The sequence below is a fragment of the Camellia sinensis genome, chromosome 2 (genome assembly GCF_055761805.1).
Source record: "Camellia sinensis isolate YWXY chromosome 2, ASM5576180v1, whole genome shotgun sequence".
Taxonomy (NCBI): Eukaryota; Viridiplantae; Streptophyta; class Magnoliopsida; order Ericales; family Theaceae; genus Camellia; species Camellia sinensis.
The window spans coordinates 65,055,862-65,076,555 of NC_138962.1; the positions used below are offsets into that span (position 1 = coordinate 65,055,862).

The 20,694-nt window shown below is 36.4% G+C and overlaps 2 protein-coding genes across 2 annotated transcripts; both read right to left on the minus strand.

Annotated features, from left to right (window-relative positions):
- Positions 1-11,515: 11,515 nt before the first annotated feature.
- Positions 11,516-15,367, minus strand: LOC114314512 (disease resistance protein RPP2B). The gene is made up of 5 exons (XM_082914652.1): positions 14,913-15,367; positions 14,400-14,828; positions 13,371-14,288; positions 12,692-13,277; positions 11,516-12,496 (listed from the first exon to the last, which is right to left on the minus strand). Exons 1-5 carry the CDS (start codon positions 15,036-15,038, stop codon positions 12,468-12,470), a joined length of 2,088 nt encoding a protein of 695 aa, XP_082770778.1. The 5' UTR covers positions 15,039-15,367; the 3' UTR covers positions 11,516-12,467.
- LOC145820078 (disease resistance protein Roq1-like) lies at positions 15,291-15,996 on the minus strand. Its single transcript, XM_082914653.1, has one exon. The coding sequence runs from the start codon at positions 15,858-15,860 to the stop codon at positions 15,291-15,293; it is 570 nt and encodes a 189-aa protein (XP_082770779.1). The 5' UTR covers positions 15,861-15,996.
- Positions 15,997-20,694: the final 4,698 nt, after the last annotated feature.

A 20,694-nucleotide genomic window follows, 5' to 3' on the forward strand; every position in this document is an offset into this window, starting at 1 on the left:
TTTTAGGGAGAAACCTTCTAGGAGTTTCAAATCCTCATTCTAAAATTATTGAATTTTCTTAATTTTAAACAATTAAGAAAATTCTCATTGGTTAGCTTCCATTTACCTTTTATTTTACAATCTCATATCGGGAAAAAAAAGAAAAAAATAAATTATTTCACTTACATAAAGTGAATCTTATACGTCTATTCATATAAGCAAAATGAGATTTTTAGTAAGAAGTCTTATGATCAATATCTAATACTAATTTTTTTGATTTTCTTAATTTTAAACAATTAAGAAAATCTCCATTGACTAACTTCCATTTAACTTTTATTTTACAATCCCACATAAAGGTTTTGATTTTAAAAATAATTTTGTATGAGGTTTTGAAACTCTCATAATATCTCTCCTTAAAAGTATTTTTTTGTGAAATATATAGATATATTGATAATCTCAACGTCACTCTTACGACTCCTTAATACAAAAATCATGAGATAATCATGATAATTTTAAATTTGTATTTAAAATTTATAAATCATTGGATAGATTATTATAATTTTAAATTTATATTATGTCAATTTTAAATTTAAATTAATAGATTGCTTTCCAATATTTAGTAATAGTTTAAATTTTAATTAAATAAAATTTAAAAGTTTTAATTAATTAATTTTTGTATAAGCTGGTTGGTCTTTTGACCTAACTGATTAAGCTAAATTGTTTTTGGTTTGAATGATTTGCTGGTTTAACCATGATTTTAGCAGTTCTACCAAAAAATATTGGTTAAATTTGCTTGATTCGAAATAAACTAAAAAACTGAAATTGCTTGATTAGAAATAAATTTCTCGCCCAAACAATTGTTAATTTTTATTTTACAATTCCACATCGAAAAAAGAAAGAAAAAGTGAATTGTTTCACTTATATAAAGTGAAGTGAATCTTATAAAGGGGGGTTTTGAGGGAGAAGCCTTCTACAAACTCCAAACCCTCATTCTAAAATTATTGATTTTTCTTAATTTTAAACAATTAAGAAAAATTCTCATTGGCTAACTTTCATTTATCTTTTATTTTACAATCCCATATCAAAAAAAAGTGAATTGTTTCAATTACATAAAGTGAATCCTATACTCCCATTTATATAAATTATCGAATTTTCTTAATTTTAAACAATTAAGAAAATCCTCATTTGTTAGCTTCCATTTAACTTTTATTCTACAATCTTACACAGGGAAAAGAAAAAAAAAAGAATTATTTCACCTACATAAAGTGAATATTATGCTTTCATTTATATAAGCAAAAGAAGATTTTTAGTAAGAAACCCTTTGATCAATATCTCATACCAATTTTTTTTTTCTTAATTTTAAACAATTAAGAAAATCCTCATTGGCTAGCTTCCATTTAACTTTTATTTTATAATCCCACATAGAGATTTTAATTTTAAAAATAATTTTGTGTGAGATTTGGAAACTCTCATAATATTTAACTTTAAAATAATTACAATCACACATCGAAAAAAGAAAGAAAAAATGAGTTATTTCATTTATATAAAGTAAATCTTATACTCCTATTTAATATTGTAGTATTGTGCATGTTTCAGTTCAAGATGGTTTAAATTTTAAAATAAAATGTAAAAGTTTTTAATTAATTAATTTTGTTGTAAATTGGTTGGTCTTTTGACTTAGCCGATTAGGCTAAATCATTTTCGGTTTGACTAATTCACTGGTTTAACCACGGTTTTAACTGTTTTATCAAATATATTGCCTAGATTTGTTTAATTTGAAATAAATTAAGATTGACCTTATTAAAAATTGAACGACTGAGGTTGCTCGATTAAAAATGAACTTCCCATCCCAACAATTATTAATTTTTATTTTACAATCCCACATCAAAAAAATAAGGAAAAAATTAGTTGTTTCACTACATAAATCTTATGCTCACATTTAATATTATAGTTTATATATGTTTCAGTTTAAGACAGTTTAAATTTTAAAAATAAGATAAAATTAAAAAAATTTAATTAATTAATTTTTGTATAAGTTGATTGGCTCTTTGACCTAGTCAATAGGGTGAACCGTTTTCGATTCACTGGTCTAACCGTGATTTTAGCGGTTTTATCAAAATATATTGGTTAAATTTGTTTGATTCAAAATAAATTAAAGATTTGACCTAATTAAATATTAAACGGCCGAGATTACTTGATTCGAAATAAACTTCCGCCTAAATAATTGTTAACTTTCATTTTACACAATCCCACATCGGAAAAAGAAGGAAAAAAAAAGTTATTTCACTTATATTATAGGGTAAATTACAAACACACCTCCTGAGATTTACTTAAATTACAAATGTGATTTTAGAAATTACATTATGCCCCCTGAGGTTTTTAATTTCACAACAAATAGGTCTTTTTATTAATAAATCATCAAGTTAATTAACAGTTGTTAATAATGTTAAAATTTTATTTCAGTTAATAATTCAGATAATTTTATTATTGTATAGCTAAATAGTTAGAAATTTCACTTTTTCAATTAATTCTGTTAAATAAAAATTTTTGACAGGGAGGTATTTGTAATTTTTCAAATTACAAGGGCAATTTATATTTTAAGCAAACCTCAGGAAGTGTATTTGTAATTTACCCTATATTATATAAGGAAAATGAGGTTTTTAGAGAGCAGATTTCTAGGAGTTCCAAACCCTCATTCTAAAATTATTAAATTTTCTTAATTTTAAACAATTAAGAAAATTCCTATTAGCTAATTTTCATTTAACTTTTATTTTATAATCCTACATTAGAAAAAGAAGGAAAAAGTGAATTGTTTCACTTACAAAAAGTGAATCTTATGATCCTATTTATATAAATTATTGAATTTTCTTAATTTTAAACAGTTAAGAAAATTCTCATTGGCTAACTTTCATTTAATTTTTATGTTACAATACCACATCGATAAAATAAGATAAAAGTGAATTGTTTCACTTACATAAAGTGAATCTTATGCTTCCATTTATATAAGGAAAAGGAGATTTTTAGTGAAAAGCCTTATGATCAATATTTGATACTAATTTTTTTAATTTTCTTAATTTTAAACAATTAAGAAAATCCTGATTGGTCAGCTTTCATTTAACTTTTATTTTACAATATCATATAGAGGTTTTGATTTTAAAAATAATTTTATATGAGATTTTGAAACTCTTATAATATCTCTCCTTAAAAGTATTCTTTTGTAAAATATATAGATATATTGATAATTTCAATGTCATTCTTACTACTCCTTAATACAAAAATTACAAAATAATTATGATAATTTTAAATTTGTATTTATAACTTATAAATTATGTGATGTATTATTATAATTTTAAATTTACATTGCGTCAATTTTAAATTTAAATTAATGGATTGTTTTCCATATTTAGTGACAATTTAAATTTTAATAAAATAAAATTGAAAAAAATTAATTAATTAATTTTTGTGTACGTTAGTTAGTCTTTTGACCTAACTGATTAGGCTAAACCATTTTTGGTTTGAATGATTTGCTGGTTTAACCGTGATTTTAGCGACTTTACATGTTATGATGATTCTTTTTTACTCATTAAGTTTTAAAATTTCTTTAATTATTTCCTTTTCAAAAATCAATATGACAATTTTTTAAAATTCATATATTTTTATTCTAAAATAGTGAAATATTAAAACTATGTCATTTTTTTTTATAACAAAGCATAATTTTAATTATTAATTGTCAATACAACAATTTTAATCTATCTATACTATATGTTATAGTAAAGAAACATTTGAAACAAAACCCTTATATATAAAATTTTATTTACGAGAGACAAAATATAAAAAAATTAAATACAATTATTATATTTTTAATAAATAATATATTATTTTATCCTATGCATAGCACGAGTGATATTGTAGTTTATAATAACAAAGTTTTCGTTTTGTTGATTCTTTGGTGTAGTGCTTCTTCCTCTATGCTGCCTATTGGTACTAATGGTGTAGAATTGATTTGTAATATAGAACCTCTAGGTGTAACCTTTCACTTAATACTAGAATCGACAATTGAAGTGTAGTATTTTTTTTTTTTTGATCAACAAAATGAATCTTTGTTGATGAAGAAAGCAATATATGCGAAAACTTACATCAACAAAGAGGGGAGAGCAAAGAGCATCAACCCTAAGATTGGTGAGAAACCAATCCAACAAGAGGAACCAAAAAGACAGGAAAAGCATAAGAAAACAGAAAAACAAACAAAACAGAGCATATACCAACAGCATACACCAGAAGCAAGACTAGTAGCATAGGCCCAACAGCATACACCAGCAGCAACATACTCCAGCAGCATAAACCAGTAGCATATTGACCCACTCCCTGTAGCACAGACCCTTCACTCATCAAAAACCAGCAGCAATCCCTGTAGCATAGACCCTTCACTCTTCAAAAACCAGCAGCAACATACTCCAGCAGCACAAAAACCAGTAGCATGCTAACCCAATCCCTGTAGCCAGCAGAGAGCAGGTCTAGACACAACCCCTCACCTGATCAAGATTGTTGATGAAGTCATTAACAAAGTACATGTTCCCTATCCTGGCAGCTTGACTCCATAAGGCAAATCGTACCTTAATAAGTTCACATAGTTCTACTCCACAAGGCTGCACTCCCATAAATACACAATCATTTCTTGTCTTCCAAATGGACCAGAGAACAATTAGAGGTAATGCCCTCCATAATCTCCTCACCTGTTTCTTATACTTGCCACCTAACCACCAAAGAAACAAACACTCAACAGTCCTAGGCACCATGGTTATCAGAATCCCGATTCGAATCTTACGATCCTACGATCTTACGATCCATTTGAGTACAATCGATCCGGATCATGTAAAAAACTCTTTGTAGGTAGGATCCGGATCATGTAAAAAACTCTTTGTAGGTAGGATCTTTCGATCCTAGTAGTGGGATCTTATGGGATCGTGGAATCCCAATCCGAATCGGATCCTATCCGATCCAATTTATAAGCCTTGTTTTGTATTGTATGACATATTTTGATGTAAATTTTATGTTTGTTGTCTAAATACCAATTTATGTTGTCAAAATAAATATTAAAAATTAAGTAGTATTGAATCAAATAGACTAAGAAAAACAAACTAGGAAACAAACATTCAAATATTGCGGTAATTTAAGAAAATTAAATAGCCGGAAAAACAAACTTAGTTTTAGCGGAGTCTAAGAAGGGTAAGATGATTGTAACTTTATCCTAATTTCTGGAGAAATTATTTTTGTGACTCGAATCCGCTCCACTAGGGATGCTAACGACAAACCTTATTATTCGACTAAGCTACTCTTTTGAGCTCTTAATCTATTTTCATTTCCAATATTGTTAAATATTTTTTCTTCACTTTTTATGCATTATTGTACATTGTAAAGTATTTTATTATAGAATTCTTCTTCTTCTTCACCTTCTTTTTTGATAAAATACAAAACTTTTACCGTCGGGTTTTCTATTGCATAATATTATATGTACATTTTACATGGAGTATTATATTTTTCACAATATCTTCACTTCTTTTTAATAGAATATAAGTTCATTTTGTGTATACTTTATAAGAAATATTTATTTAAATTAAATTATTATGTAATTTGTCTTTTTCGGTAGGATCTTACGATCCTCGATCCGATTCTACGATCCGATCCCATAAACACCTCCAACGATCCAACGTAGGATCCCAATTTTAACAACCTTGCTAGGCACCACCCATAGACACCCCCACCATTGAAATAGAGCTGACCACACTCTCCAGGAAAAAGGACAATGCAGCAGCAGATGAGTAGCAGATTCAGTCTCAATTTTACAAAATGCACATAAAGTTGAAGCACTACTATTGAGAATGCCAATATGCTGTAAAAAGTCACCAGTTTTCACTCTATTCCTCCAAGCTAGCCAACCAAAAAATTGAACTTTAGGGGGTAAAACAGTGTTCCATACAAACTTGCTTAATGACAGTTAAGGGCCAAGAAGAGATTCACTGAACTTGTACAAAACAGATGCCTTGAGGCTGCCACTTGCTGACCCAATCCATGTAGCACAGTCCTCTACATTAATTTATAAAGAAGGGGCATCCTTTAAAACATCAACCAGTCTATTTACTTCAGCCTTTTCCCAGTCATAAAGAATTCTCCTAAAATTTAAATTCCACTCCTCCAAATTAGATCTCCTACCATAGAAACTGAAGAGTGACCCCCTCTTATCATTGGACAAACAAAAAAGTCTAGGGAACTCAGCTTTTAAACATCTGTTGCCAAGCCAACAGTCATGCCAAAACTTGATCCTTCTCCCATTCCCCATCCTTAACTGAAACTTCTCTAAATAAAACTCCACTAATGGTTGATGATGCTCTGCCACATAAATAATATCAGTCCACATTCTGGAGTGTCTATAAGACAAACTCACTGATGGGATCCAACTACTCTCCTCCATCATGTATTTGCTACACAACCTTCTCCATAAAACATTTACTTCCTTCCCAAATTTCCACTACCATTTGAGAAGAAGGCTAGCATTGACATCCTTGATTCTTCTAATACCAAGACCACCCTGATCCCTAGTTTTTGCCATATCAGCCCATTTTACCAGATGGACCTTCCTCTTCAAATCATTTCCTCCCCAAAGGAAAGCAGCTTGAAGCCTCTCAATTTCTCTAACAATTCCATTTGGCATTCTGAACAAAGAAAGATAGTAAATAGGTAAACTAGACAAGACAGACTTAATCAATGTTAACCTGCCTGCAAAAGATAGCGTTCTTCTTTTCCAACCAGCCAACCTAGCTCTAACCTTATCCAACACTGGCTTCCAGGTTTATTTCCTACCTGGATTAGCACCTAATGGGAGGCCCAAAAAATTCATTGGTAAGCCTTGGATCTTGCAATTTAGAATATCTGCACAGGATAACAAGGTCCCATCATCCACACCTACACCACACACTACACTCTTATGAAAGTTTATCCTCATGCCAGAAAGTATTTCAAAACATCTTAGAACTCTCTTCATATGAACAATTTGATCCAAGTCTCACAAAACAACATGGAGTCATCCGCAAATTGAAGGTGAGAAATCATCACTTCTTTCACCCCAACTTTTACCCCCTTTAAGATTCCTTTTTCATAGGCTCTGTTAATCAATAGATTCAGCCCTTCAGCCACTAAAATAAATAAAAAAGGTGATAAAGAGTCACCTTGTCTAAGGCCCTTTTGTGGTGAAAACTCCTCTGTTGGTGAACCATTCACCAGAACAGACAACCTTGCTGTGGAAACACAAACCCTCATCCAAGCTATCCATTTTGTCCCAAACCCAAAATTGGCCAACATAGAAAATAGAAATTCCCAGTTAATTGAGTCATACGCTTTTTCAAAATAAAGTTTAAGAACAATCCCTTTCTTTCTGGACTTTTTCCATCCATCCACAATTTCATTTGCAATAAATACTCCATCAAAGTATACTTCTCCCACCTAAAAAGGCTGACTGAGAATCCCCAATAACTTCAGGGAGAACTCTCTTGAGCCTATGAGCAAGGACTTTAGAGAAAATCTTGTACATACTCCCCACCAAACTAATCGGTCTAAAGTCAGCTAGTCCATTAGGATTATCATTCTTAGGGATGAGAGTGATAAAAGAACTATTAATTCCATAGAAGAGCTCGCAAAAAGAATGAAACTCCCTCATGAAATGCATAACCTCAGGTTTCAGAAGCTTCCAAAATTTTTGAAAGAAAAGGAGATTAAATCCATTAGGCCTTGGTGCCTTATTACCATCACAGTCCTTGATTGCTGCCTAATCCTCACTTTCAGAGAAAGACGCTTCCAGATCAGAAAATGCCTCACTAGCTGCGACTAACTTAAAGGGGCCTCCCAGAGTTGGTCTAAATTTCCAGCTTTCAGTGAACTGCCTCTTGAAATGGTGTAAAACAGCAAGTTGTACAATACCTAGCTCCTCCAGAACTTTTCCATCCACTGTGATAGAATTGAGTAAGTTTCTATTCCTTCTGCTACTAGCCATCACATGGAAAAACTTAGTATTCCTGTCCCCATTGTTGATCTAGTTTACTCTAGACTTCTAATGCCATAGCCTTTCCAACATCCTACTAAGCTTCCATACCTCCCCTAACACTTCCCTTCTTTGGTTCTTTTCAGTCTCAAACAAAGGTCTGTCTTCTGCAATAAGATCAATCCCATGCAACACTTCTTCTGCCTCCTTTAATTTTGTAGATAAATTCCCAAAAATTTCAGAGTTCCATTTTTTCAGCTCCCCTTTGAGCAATTTTAGCTTCCTAATCAGTATGAAACCAACTCTCCCGGTAATTCTAGATTCAGTCTAGAATTTTTCCAAAACAGAGGGGAAACATGGGTGCATGGTCCACGCATTAATGAACCTGAATGGTCTTGGCCCCAATTCCTCTCATCTTCCATTAACAAGAGTGGACAATGATCAGAACAAGTTCTAGAAAGACCCCAGAGTTTGAAATTAAATCTTTGCAACCACTCAGGATTAAGCAAAACCCTATCAATCCTACTCCATTTCTCCCCCTCATTAGCATTACACCATGTGTACTTCCTACCATGCAATGGTAAATCATTCAACTCACATTTTTCAATGAAAACATTTAGATCCTTCATCCCCTTTTCCTTTGTAGAACAGCCTACCCTTTCCCCAATAAATCTGATCTCATTAAGGTCCCCCCCCCCCCCAAGCACCATGGTTTTGGAAATATAGACTTTAATTTTATTAAATTGTCCCAAAGAGTGCCTCTACTACTCACATCATTTGGAGCATATACATTCAGTATAACACAATCAAAAGAATTCAGTAGAGTACCTGATAATAGAACAAATCTTCTATTGCAACAACAATCCTTCATCTGAAATAAGCTTGGATCCCAGATGCAAAGTAATCCCCCTGCTGACCCATCTGCATCCACTGCCATAAATTCCATATCACTCCTTCCCCACAAGGTTCTAACTTCACTCTCTGAAATAGTAGCTTTCTTAGTTTCCTGCAATAGAACTAAATCAACCCTCCTTTCGAAGATGAGCTTCCTAATCCTTCCCCGCTTCTCAGATTTCCCTAGTCCTCTGATATTCCATGACATCATCTTCATCAGAAAATAGACAATTCACCAAATTCCTCTAGCCGAGACAGTTAGACCCCTATGCGATCTTCCTCTCCTGTCTTCTTCCTCTGTCTATTAATTCAAGCTCCACCAACTTCTCCAAAACTTCATTATCTTTACCATTGTATTGAATTCCCAGAGCTCTACCCAGTTGAAGATTGGCTTGTGCTTCACTAAGGATGTGCCTCCCTTTGCTTGAACCACTCTTCGTTGAAGCAGAAAGCGACAATGCCGCTGCAGCAGCCCTGAATACTGCACACTTCGGGGCTAGTTTGCTTGAAGAGGCCCCTTTTTGTCCATAAAGTCGAGCTAAATTCTTGTACCCGGCCTCCTCGATGCTAGGCTTTACTGTATCAGACCTACTCACTTTCTTCTTACCTTTCCTTTTTGATCTCTTTACTGCGCTGGAGCCTCCATTGGCAGTATTTTGGCTTGATTGCCCCGTATGCCCACCATTCCTGGTGACAGCCCAATGAGATTTAGTTGTGTTAACTATAGATGTGCCCACTTCCTCTTCGCATGATCCATTTGGAGAATCAGGCCCATGAATATGGCCCAAATTTACTTCTAGGCTGATATCAGGCCTGTACCCACCTGACCCACTAATACTCTTAATAAAACCATGGGTAAATAGATGCTCATCCACCCACTGGTTATCCTTATCACCCTGCAATCCACAGACAGCCATTTCCAATAAAGACCCACCCATGCGTGCCTCAACCCCCAAAATGTTCCCCACGCCACATTGAGTCTCTTCTACTACTGTGTCCACTTGGGCACCTTTGCAGGTCAGCTCCAGCCCACATTGATTCTCTTCCGCTACTGTATCAGAACTTGCCAGATCATCACCATCTTCCTTTACCTCCTTTGCCATGTCATCCACTTCTTTGCCACCACCAACTGGTTCTTGACTAACTGCTCCATTAGAGCTATGGCCATCCTCAACCTGACTAAACATCATGCATCCACAGTCAGACATGCTACCTGGTTACTCTTCACACACCATGATAGGATACAGTCTTCCTTTGCAAGCCAGATTAATGGTTTTATTGATGAAATCCATACACTGAGTTACGATTCTAACTCTTCCATAACTGAAGGACTTTGGTTGGCTAATGTCACCATCCAATCGAAGAACACTTCCCCAAATGCTGCCAATTTTATTAAAGGTGTTTCGATTCCACATGCTTAGAGGAACCCCGTAACATCTGAGCCACAGACACCTCTCTTGCTCTGCACATGTTCCTGGTTCCCACTCTTTTACAGACTCGCACCAGTCCCTACACCATTCTCTAACCAGTGCTAATTTTGCATACTTTTCTTCTTTGGATCGAAAGGTTACCACAACATCTCTACCGCCTGCACTCCTGACCATTTCCTCCCCAATTCCTTTCTCCTTAAGGATCCTCTCAATACCATGTGTAGAATACTCATCTTTAAATCTCAAGATTACACTCTCATAAAGCCAGCCATGGCCTACTTCGTCCACCATGATAGTTGTTCCAACTTTACCCGCAGGTACTTTTGCGTCTGTTTTTATAATTTCAGCATATGCCCTCTGTAGACCATGGTTGCATTAATTGAGGATACACGACAGAAGGAATTATTTTATTTCCAAACTTCACCTTCAACAAGCATAGGTTTATTTCAAAAAATTTCTTTTATCCTGAATCATGTGTCTTTCTCGTAAGATTGAGAGTAGTTAAAAAAACAAAAAAAATTCAAATCGCACCATCTTTGTAATAGGTAAATGCCTCTTTTTCTCCTAAATTTGTTAGAATTATTTGTAATAAGATATTGGCTACAATTGAAAAGGTTTTATCAATAAAATTTCCATTTATACGTGATCACAATATATTGAGTGTGAGTGATGTGTAGAGTGTGAGTGTTCTAAACTCGTGGTTACAAACCACGAGTTCACAAAAAATTTCTTTCCTAAAAGCGTGGTTACAAACAGTGAGTTCAGAACAAAATTTTTTTTGGATGAAATCGTGGTTTGTAACAGCGAGTTCAAAAGAAAAAAAAAAATTAATTAAAATCGCGTTTTGTAACCGCGATTTCTTAATCAAAATGGCTTTTCGTAACCACGAATTTAAGATTTCCCAACTTTCATGCGAAACAGGCAGAATATGTTGAAATCGCGATTGTGAACCGCGAGTTAACTTATTTTGGGAATTCTTTGAAAACTAGGCTTAATTTGAGAATTGATTTACTATTTTAGCTTATTTAGGGAAATGCCCCGTGCAAGTGCCTTGCATATGGCATGCAAGGCACACCTAAGAAAGGTCCTAAATGGAAAATTAGAGTAACAATAATCAGAATAAAATTAGAAAATGAAAACTTAGAACTCATCTATAAAAACATCAAACAATATATATATATTTTTTTTTGATCGTCAAAAAAAGAGCTTTATTGATGAAAGAAGCAAGTACACAGTACAAAAACAAAAAACATCAATAAAAAAAAGAGAAGTGCAAAAGCATCACAATGAGTTAAATCATCCCAATTAGATTGACACCAAAAAGCCCATCCTATCATTTGCTAGCACCCCTAAGTTGGTGAGAAACCAACAAGAAGGACAGACAACAGACCACATCCTATAACAGTTGATAAACTTCTAATGTAACAAGCAGCAGACTTCCACCAATGCAGACTTCTACCAATGTAAACTGTGACCTGATACTAATACACACTCAAGCACAATTGTCATTCTTTCGATTGTTGCTTTGACACTGCAGCAGCAGATACTAATACACACTCAAGCACAAGCAGGAACTTCTACGAATGCACACAAATACACTGCAGCAAACAACAGAACAATACACACTGCAGCAGCAGAAACAGAACAATACACACTCAAGCACAAGCCACTGAAAGCTGTTACAGACAACAGAGCAATATAACAACCAAACCATTCCACCAGATGATGAACCATCTACAGAAAGCTGCTGCTGTTGCTCCAACTCAGATTAACACACCAACTCAACCACAGCACACCCACTCAGCCTCCGTTCCTCAGTAACAGAATTAGCACAGATCATGCAAGACCACTGAATTAGCACAGATCAGCATTAGCAGCCAGATGGTAATGCACATTGAACCACCAAACCTGAGGCAAAATTTAACCAAATAGCTACCCACAACAAAAGCACAACAAGAGCACAACAAGAGCTACCCACAGCTTAGCATAACAGACCCACAAAACAGGGCACCCCCCAGGCCACATAGACCTGACCACATCAAACAATTGATAATCCTCATGGTAAATTTAAACAAACATATCAAGCAAGATAGACTTTTGAGAAGGAAATCCGATTGTTGCTGTTAGGTCTGTCACCCTTCTTTCTCCACTTCCATTTCACCTATAAACCATATGAAAAAAAAACAAAAAAAAAATTAATTGAAGTAATAAATATTTGAACATTTTATAGACTATAAAGAACCCAATTCAAAATTGAGGATTTTTGTTTCTGATTTGGTGGAATGATTCTGTTTTTTCTATTAATATTTCTTATTGTTTAACAAATGAAATGGTGAAGGAACTTTATAAGTCTCACCTGTATTTTCTAGGCACTCCCATTTTGGTTCACTCATCCTTGAGTAGTGTGGCCCCCTACCAATATCATCGAGATTGCAAAAGAAATACTCACCTTTTTTCATCTGATACGCTGACAAATCAATGGCATTTTGATTAAAAGGATAACCAGTGTTGTTTTGGATACCTTTCTGTTCTTCTTCATCATACAGAATCCGAATTCCAAATTCTTTTACTTCAAAAAGTTCAGCCATATTCACAAAGATGTTCATTTCATCACCACATTCCATTAACAGATCCGCAATCTTCCAATCACTTAACCATATCACATCTTTGTGTTCATATGCCGTGCCTCTAAATGTTGATCTATAGGCCCATTTCAAACCCTTGGTTTTATTATTGACTTTAATGTATTCATAAGACCATTCCGCTTGACTAACATCCGTGGCACATGCATAGACAACGCATATATTTAGGCCACAAAACTTCAAATGCGGAAGTGAAGGAACAGTAAAAGACATTGATGAATTCCTACTCTTCTTGTCAAACCAACTAGGAATCTCACTCCCAGAGAGAAATATGCTGTATATACCACATTCATGTAGTCCCTGTGACATTGAACTGACATTTTTAATAATTAATTTAATATAGATAACATATTGAGATTGAGTCAGAGAGAGAGACAAAGAGAGAGAGAACACCTGGAGTATGGGAGCTTTGATAATTGAATTTGTTAGGTTATTGCATAGTTCCACCTCAACCATCCCCATGGAATCCAACTCAGTCAAGCTCAAGTTGTTGATCATTTCTGAATCAATGTTTCCAATTGGTTCTAACTTGAACACTCCCCGAACCTCAACTAGTTTCTTACAATCTAGTATGTCCAAATTTAGTTGTTGAAGCAGGTTTGGTAGATTTGTCACCATTTCCAAAGAACTGCATCCAGTTAAACTCACTCCAGCTAAACGCATTGGAAGCTCTGGAAGTGATTTGAGCCTTGTGCAGCGATCTAATGTAAGTGTGAAGAGACTAGTAAGACCTTTCAGGTTCCCTGGTAGGCTACAGATTGGATTTCCGCTTAGATTCAAGGTGTGCAACAAGGACAAGGTACCAAGATCCCCTGGAATACCATCACCAGATATATTGCAATTTGCAAGATTTAAACTTACTAACGAGCGAGGCAAGGAAGTCAATGAAAAACAAATGGATTCAGGGCGGCTTCCTAGTTTTGATACCCAAGACCAAGCATTTTCATGCCATGGTTTAACCGCTCCCGTGTTTGAGGATAATTGATTTATTCCGTCTGCATGAAGCACTTTCAAAGATTCCATCTTGCCTAGGTCAGGAGGCAACTTTTCAGGCCTTGAACAGTTGGAGAGAATGAGTTTTTCAAGGGATTTGCGCAGAACAATTTCTCTTGGAAGCTTTGTAAGATTTCTGCAGCCTCTAAGATTTAGAAAAACAAGTCTCTCTAATTCCCCAATCGATTCATGAACCCCAACCACATTTATGCAATCCTTAAGTACTAATTTCTCAAGATTAGGGAGCTGTAAGAAATCAGGGGAATTGACAAAGCCATGGGAACGACTAAGATTGAGGATCTTCAACAATCTGAGCATCTGTCATAAGAAGGCAGGAAATTAGTCTTCATCAATATTCACATTCATTAAAAAAAAAAAAAAAGTAGCTAAAACTAAAAGAAGATAAGTAAACAAAAATTTGAATCACACCTTGGTTCCCTTCCAAAGTTGTGACAAGCTGCTATTGCGCATATCAAGAACAGCCAGGCTCTCCAGATGAAAATCATTAGGTAAAAATTTTAAAGGGAATCCTTGCCAATGCAACCATCTTAACTTCTTAGGAAAATTTTCATAGCAACCAATGAGCTGTACATTACAAAGTTGGAGTATTCGTAATTTGTGCATCGAAAAAAATGCGTTAGTATTCAAATCGACTTCTTCACTTGATTCTAGAAGTGATTCTGTTAAGACAGAATATATGGGGAGCCAAGAGAATAAGCCAAGACGCCGCCGCTTTGTTGAATTTTTGTCCACCAAATCTTCAAAATGTTGTTGTTGTGTATTATTTACACTCTTATTGAGCACATCTTCCTTTAGCACATTCAAGTCCAGAATAAAACCTTCAATTGTTTCGGTTCCCTAACAAGAAGAAGGACCACATAAGTAACCACAAAGTGCAAAGAACAAAAACATACAGATAGACAAAAGAAGCATAATTCTTGCAGTTTTTTCTTTCAGTACGTTGTAGGCATCCCTGTGACGCCATACTCTGCTGCATTTTCCAGGCTCCTCAAGAGATTCTTGATGAATAATCTCCCTCCCCATGTCTCTAAGCAATTGATGCATCATTAGCTTGTTGTCTACTCCATCAATTGTTACAAGGCATCTACGAATGAGATATTGAATCCCAACAGTTGTGTAGTAATCACATTCATCTAGTATTTTAACTGCAAAATCTTTTTCCTTTCCAACAAAGAAACAAGCAATATCAAGGAACAAGCTTTGCCGTGATCATCTAAAGAATCATAGCTTATTTAAAGTACATTTTGGATTTTCTCATCAAAAAATGATCGCAACTTTGCTAATGCATTTTCCCATACATCAACACTTTTTTCCAAATAGAGAAGCGCCTAAGACTTCAAGAGCTAAAGGAAGCCCCCCACAGTGGTATGTCATCTTCTTTGCGTGCTCCATGTATGCTTCAATAGGATCGTTTTGTCCAAAGGCATGCCAGCTGAAGAGACGAAGCCCTTCAACATTATTAAACACCTTAACCATGGATACCTCACAAACTTCATGAGATTTTAGCAATCGGTCATGCCTAGTTGTAATGATAATTTTACTTGCGGGATGAAACCAGTGTCGCATTCCAAATATTGCATGTACTTGGTCCAATTCATCCACATCATCTAGAATGACAAGAACATTTTTACAGCTTATAGCATCTTTAATCTTAATGATTCCCTCATCAACATTGTGTATTTTTTCTACTTTCCGCTTAAGAATATCAGAAAGAAGCTGTCTTTCTAAATGAACCAAACCATTTAATTGTTTTGAAGTTTCTCTAACATTTGCAAGAAGGCTGCTACCTTCAAATCTATCAAAGTTTCGATTATAAACAGTTTTTGCAATGGTTGTCTTCCCTATTCCACCCATTCCACATATCACCATTATTCCAACATTGTTTGACCCATCTTGTAACCACAAATTAATGTGTTTTACATGAGATTCTATTCCTGTTAGGTAGGGAGTGACACTCAAGACTGTACGATCCAATTTATTAGCAATCTCTCGAACAATTATTTGGATAAACTTTGACTCATTGTAACAGCGCCCGCAGGGGCCTCATGCTACAGCTCGGACTCGATTTGTGTCACGGTTCTTAATCTGAACCAAAGAGTCCAAATCTGGCAAATCGTTTTGAGAAACAGATTTTTGAAAAAGTAGTGCCAAACATGGACTGCTTTGCCAGATACAGAGTCGCCACCTAAATATTTTAAAATGGGGAATTTAGGAAACCCTGACTCGGTGCCGAAGGCCACATGTCCGTCATCACCGGAGTTGTCTCGGCTCGGGAGCTTGGGTACGATCGGGGAAGGTCAGCTATGAGCACCCCCTTTCGCCCGGTCCGAAGACCGGCCTCTACTAACCGTGATATCCGTTTTTGAAAACTTTACGTGTTCTTAAACCGATTATTAGCCTAGAATTACTATGTTATGCGCGCAGCAAACAAGTATAGACCAAAATGCCCAAATTGGAACAAAACATTCTATGTTCATTTTGAAAAAGGGTTGCTACTCGTAAGTAGGCTAAAATGCAGGTTTTGCCACCCTCGAGTGGGCTTTTTTTAGAAAAGACGGTTTTGCCACTATCTAGTGGGCTTAAAACAAATATAGTTTTAACGCATTATCCCAATTTAAGCAGTTTGACCTCCACCCACAGGCATTCAAGCAATTTATCTCATGTAAACACTTAGCCGCATGGCAAGCATACTTTTATGGCAACATTCACACGCATGTTGGATGCTAAAGCATAACCACTTACATTGTACTCCGTGCCAAAACAATAAACTAGTTAGCAAATATGCGTGTCCTAGTTCATGTTATTTTGCCTAATGCAACACATACAAGATGCAATTTTAGTTAGGCTCGGTTAACCTAAATATGGCATATGATATGCAACCAACTGTTTCATGTATTCAATTTTGGAATTTGAAAATACGAATGCGGTTAGTATGATGTACCGAGCCCGGTGCATGCCAACAGATGCATGAATGCACGCATGCATATCATAAGGTATGCTAATCTAAAAAATGCCCTAATCTACCATTATAAGCAGGTAAATAAAAGGGAAGAAAGAAATGGAGATTGGAAGACATACACACACTCACCCACACTTATTACATGTTTCCCCTCGCTCAGAGGGTTCGAATTAATATTACAGTCCCAGAATAATGAACAAATAAAATTATTACAAAATTCCTCTAATTAATTAAAAGAAAGGAAGCAAAAGGAAAGAAGAGGGTGGCCACAGCCTCTGCCCCGGGATGCGCGGATGATGCATGCTCGAATCCGTCCTGCCCGGAAAACCCGTACTATACTCTTGTCGCCTCTGTTTGTACTGCCTTGTCTTTCTGAAAATTGCCAAAGTACTGGAACAAGCTCTCTGCATCCTGCAGAGCACCACCGGCCAGACAGAATTGCCACCGGCACTTCAAAATTCCCGTCGGCACTTTATCAGATTCATCGGCACTCAAGATAGTGCCGGTCGGCACTAAATTCTGCCGGTCGGCAGAAACTTCCTGCAATAGACAATTTGACAGCAAACAGAGGACAGGCAGTGCATAGCATGGAGTTTTTGGACACATGTAAGCATGGTCCTACTTCTTATCATATTTTGGACTCAAAGAAGCATGACTTTCAATCCTTGAACCATCAATGGTACATGGTGGGTCAAAGGACCGAATTTGCCACTTGATATGAAAATGCATGCAATAAACAACATGAAAACCGGGGCCTTATCAAGTTGGAGTCAAAGGTCCCGATGACCGGGGATCAAGGCACATTACATCACTTGAAGTATGAATGGTCCTTGACTCCCGCACTTGGTTTGACACCCCAAACCAAGTAAATGCAATGCATGTAATGCTCACAAGCCTCAAATGTAACATGCCACCAAGATATAAAACACAACAAGCAATATGCAATTATCATGACAAAATGTATGATACCAAGCGCACAAGATACAAACATGATGCAAACATGGAGCAAATTGACCATGGAATTGATGTGCTACAAAGCTCAATGGAACAAATATGCAACAAACATGGAGCAAGCATGCAAGAGGGCTTGAAGTGGCAAAAGGGGCAGGCCCTTACCCTTCTCAAAACAGTGGCCAAAAGTGCTTAAGATGATAAACAATCCACTCATGCTAACAAGCAAACTTATGGTCCCAAAGCTAAGGCACTAAAGGAGACAACTTACCCCCACCAACATGGCCATTCATGGCATGATTAAAACAAGTAAAAACAGAATTTATGCATGCAAGATAGGACCCCGAAAACTCCTAATATGGCAACTAAAATAAACCCCATGAAACAAATACACCAAGGCTCATTCTTAGGCATAGGAAGACACACCCTTAGGATATGAAAAAGACCATGCATGCACACATGTAGGCATGATTCTTGGACTAAAAGAAAGTCCTTAGATGATATTAAACCAAGAGGGTAATCACAAGCATATATGCTAGAGGCCATCATGCTCAAAGCTTTTAAGCTAAAATACCAAGTAACCCTAACAAACATGTCAAGCATGGATAAATGGATAGCCAATAAACCTTAAGCATGGAAAAACAACACCAAGAACTTCATGGAGCTAAGCCAACTCTCACAAGAATCATGGCCTAACCATGATGTGCACTTTTAAGCAAAGTAGAACAATGCAAAACAAGTATTGCAAGCATGCAAAGAGGCACAAGTTTGACCAAAAAAAAGAGATTATATATGACCTAAGATGCCTAAAAAAATGATGGAATGAAACCAAGAAACATCAAGCACACATGCTACCCTCTTGAGCCCAAAAAGCAAAGAAACAAAACCATAAAGGGAGAGGGGTGTCCCTCCCCTATGCAAAACTTCAAACCAACCTTTTTGACACTAAAATACACTGATTTTTGGTGATCAAAAGATCAAAATGCTGAAGTGAACAAAACCTTGTCAAAATGGCACCAAAATAGGCTAAACAAGGCCTAAGAGGGTGAGTTTGCAATCTAACCACAAAGTGACCTTAATGAAAGTGTTAGAGCAGGAAAATATGAGCCTTTTTTATGTTATACACAAGAGCCAAAACAATAAACAAAATAGGTAGAAAACCAATGCAAGTTTGGGGAATAAAAGGGAAGATGCTCACCCTTGAAGAACCCTTGAAGAACAAATGGCCTAACCTCCTTCTTTGGATCAAAACCAGTCCAAAACTCAAGAAACAACTCCCCCAAGTCCCTCAATCTCGGACTAAGGTGTAATGGTGTGTGTAATGGTGCAAAAGTAAGGTAAAACACACCTTTTGGGCCAAGAAACACACACAAGAAGGGAGAGGGAGAGAGGTATAGAGATAATATGTATCTATATCTCTAAAGGCTGATTTTGCTTCTGTTTTTCTAACCTAGAACCAAGAGGAAAGCCTCCCTCTTATAAGGATCCCTCTTGCAAAGCTTATTCAACAAGCTTGGCTAGAGGGAAATCCCTCCATACACGTGTATGGAGGGGAAAGGAGTTGGTGCCAGCTATCACAGCTGGCACAAAATATCTCCATAAAGTGGAGGAACAGTGGTCGACTGCCCAAAAATGCTATTCCGGCAAAAAACAGTGCCGACCGGCACCATATTATGCCGACCGGCAATAAAGTGTGCCGACCGGCAAACAAAATTGCCGATGGAAGAAAAAGACCAGCCGGTGGCCTCCAGCCACTGCCGGTGGTGTATGGGGATGTCTCACAAGGCATTCCCTGCCCCTCTAAGGCAAAACAAAAGTGTTTGGTGCAAAACCGGACACTAAACAGCCGAGTTCGGGGATCCTGAGGCAAGGCGCGCGAGCCGAGACCTCCGGGAACTCCAAACGAACACAATCATGGATGATCACCGAGTGTTCAAACGGTGACGTCCAAGTCTTGAGGACGGTCAAAAATGGGGTGTCTACAGTTGCCCCTCTTTGACAGAACTCGAAAGTCATAACAATGACGGGAGTGAATGTCAAAGCCCAAAGACGACCCATTTTTGACAAGGCCGAAGACTTAGACAAACAAACAAGACAAATAAGATATGTGCCCGGAGGCAGGGGCAAAATGCAAGACAATGCACGAAGCCGAGCATAACTTATGATCATGCAACGAAAGCTGTAATGAAGCAAACATGCGACAATTTTAAGCTAGCATGCCAAACTACACTACAATGCAGAAGGGATGTAAGAGAATTATGGAATTCTCAATACGTCTCACTCGGGAGATACAATACCTGTCCGGTTCGTCTGGTTGCACCAGCCTCTAATGAACCGTACATACAACATCGTGCCTGAAAAGAAAACAAACTTAACAGGTACAATATGGTTAGCAAAATGCATGACAATGCAAGAATAGTGGTGTACTCGAAATGCGTGACAGCGCAAAGTAAGTAGAGAGCATGACAATGCATATTGAAATACAACTAGGCAAGCGGAGCAAGCGGTCTACGCAGGCGACGAAATTGATCATAAGCACACGGTCTACGCAGGTGATGAAACTAAACAAGCGGTCTACGTAATTAACACACGCGGTCTACGCAGGTGACAGAGTTAAACATGCGGTCTACGCAAGTAGTGGAATTAAACATGCGGTCTACGCGGGTAATGGAATTAAAAATGCGGTCTACGCAATCAAAACATGCGGTCTACGCAGGTAATGGAATTAAACATGCGGTCTACGCAATCAAAACATGCGGTCTACGCAGGTAATGGAATTAAACATGCGGTCTA

Coding starts and splice junctions, on each gene's coding strand:
- LOC145820078 (XM_082914653.1), bottom strand. CDS start 15,860: ATGGTGATATGTGGAATGGGTGGAATAGGGAAGACAACCATTGCAAAA.
- LOC114314512 (XM_082914652.1), bottom strand. CDS start 15,038: ATGATGCATCAATTGCTTAGAGACATGGGGAGGGAGATTATTCATCAA. Junction 14,829..14,912: donor ACGTACTGAAAGAAAAAACT/GCAAGAATTATG, acceptor TCTTCTTGTTAG/GGAACCGAAACAATTGAAGG. Junction 13,278..13,370: donor TCAAAGCTCCCATACTCCAG/GTGTTCTCTCTC, acceptor TCAATGTCACAG/GGACTACATGAATGTGGTAT.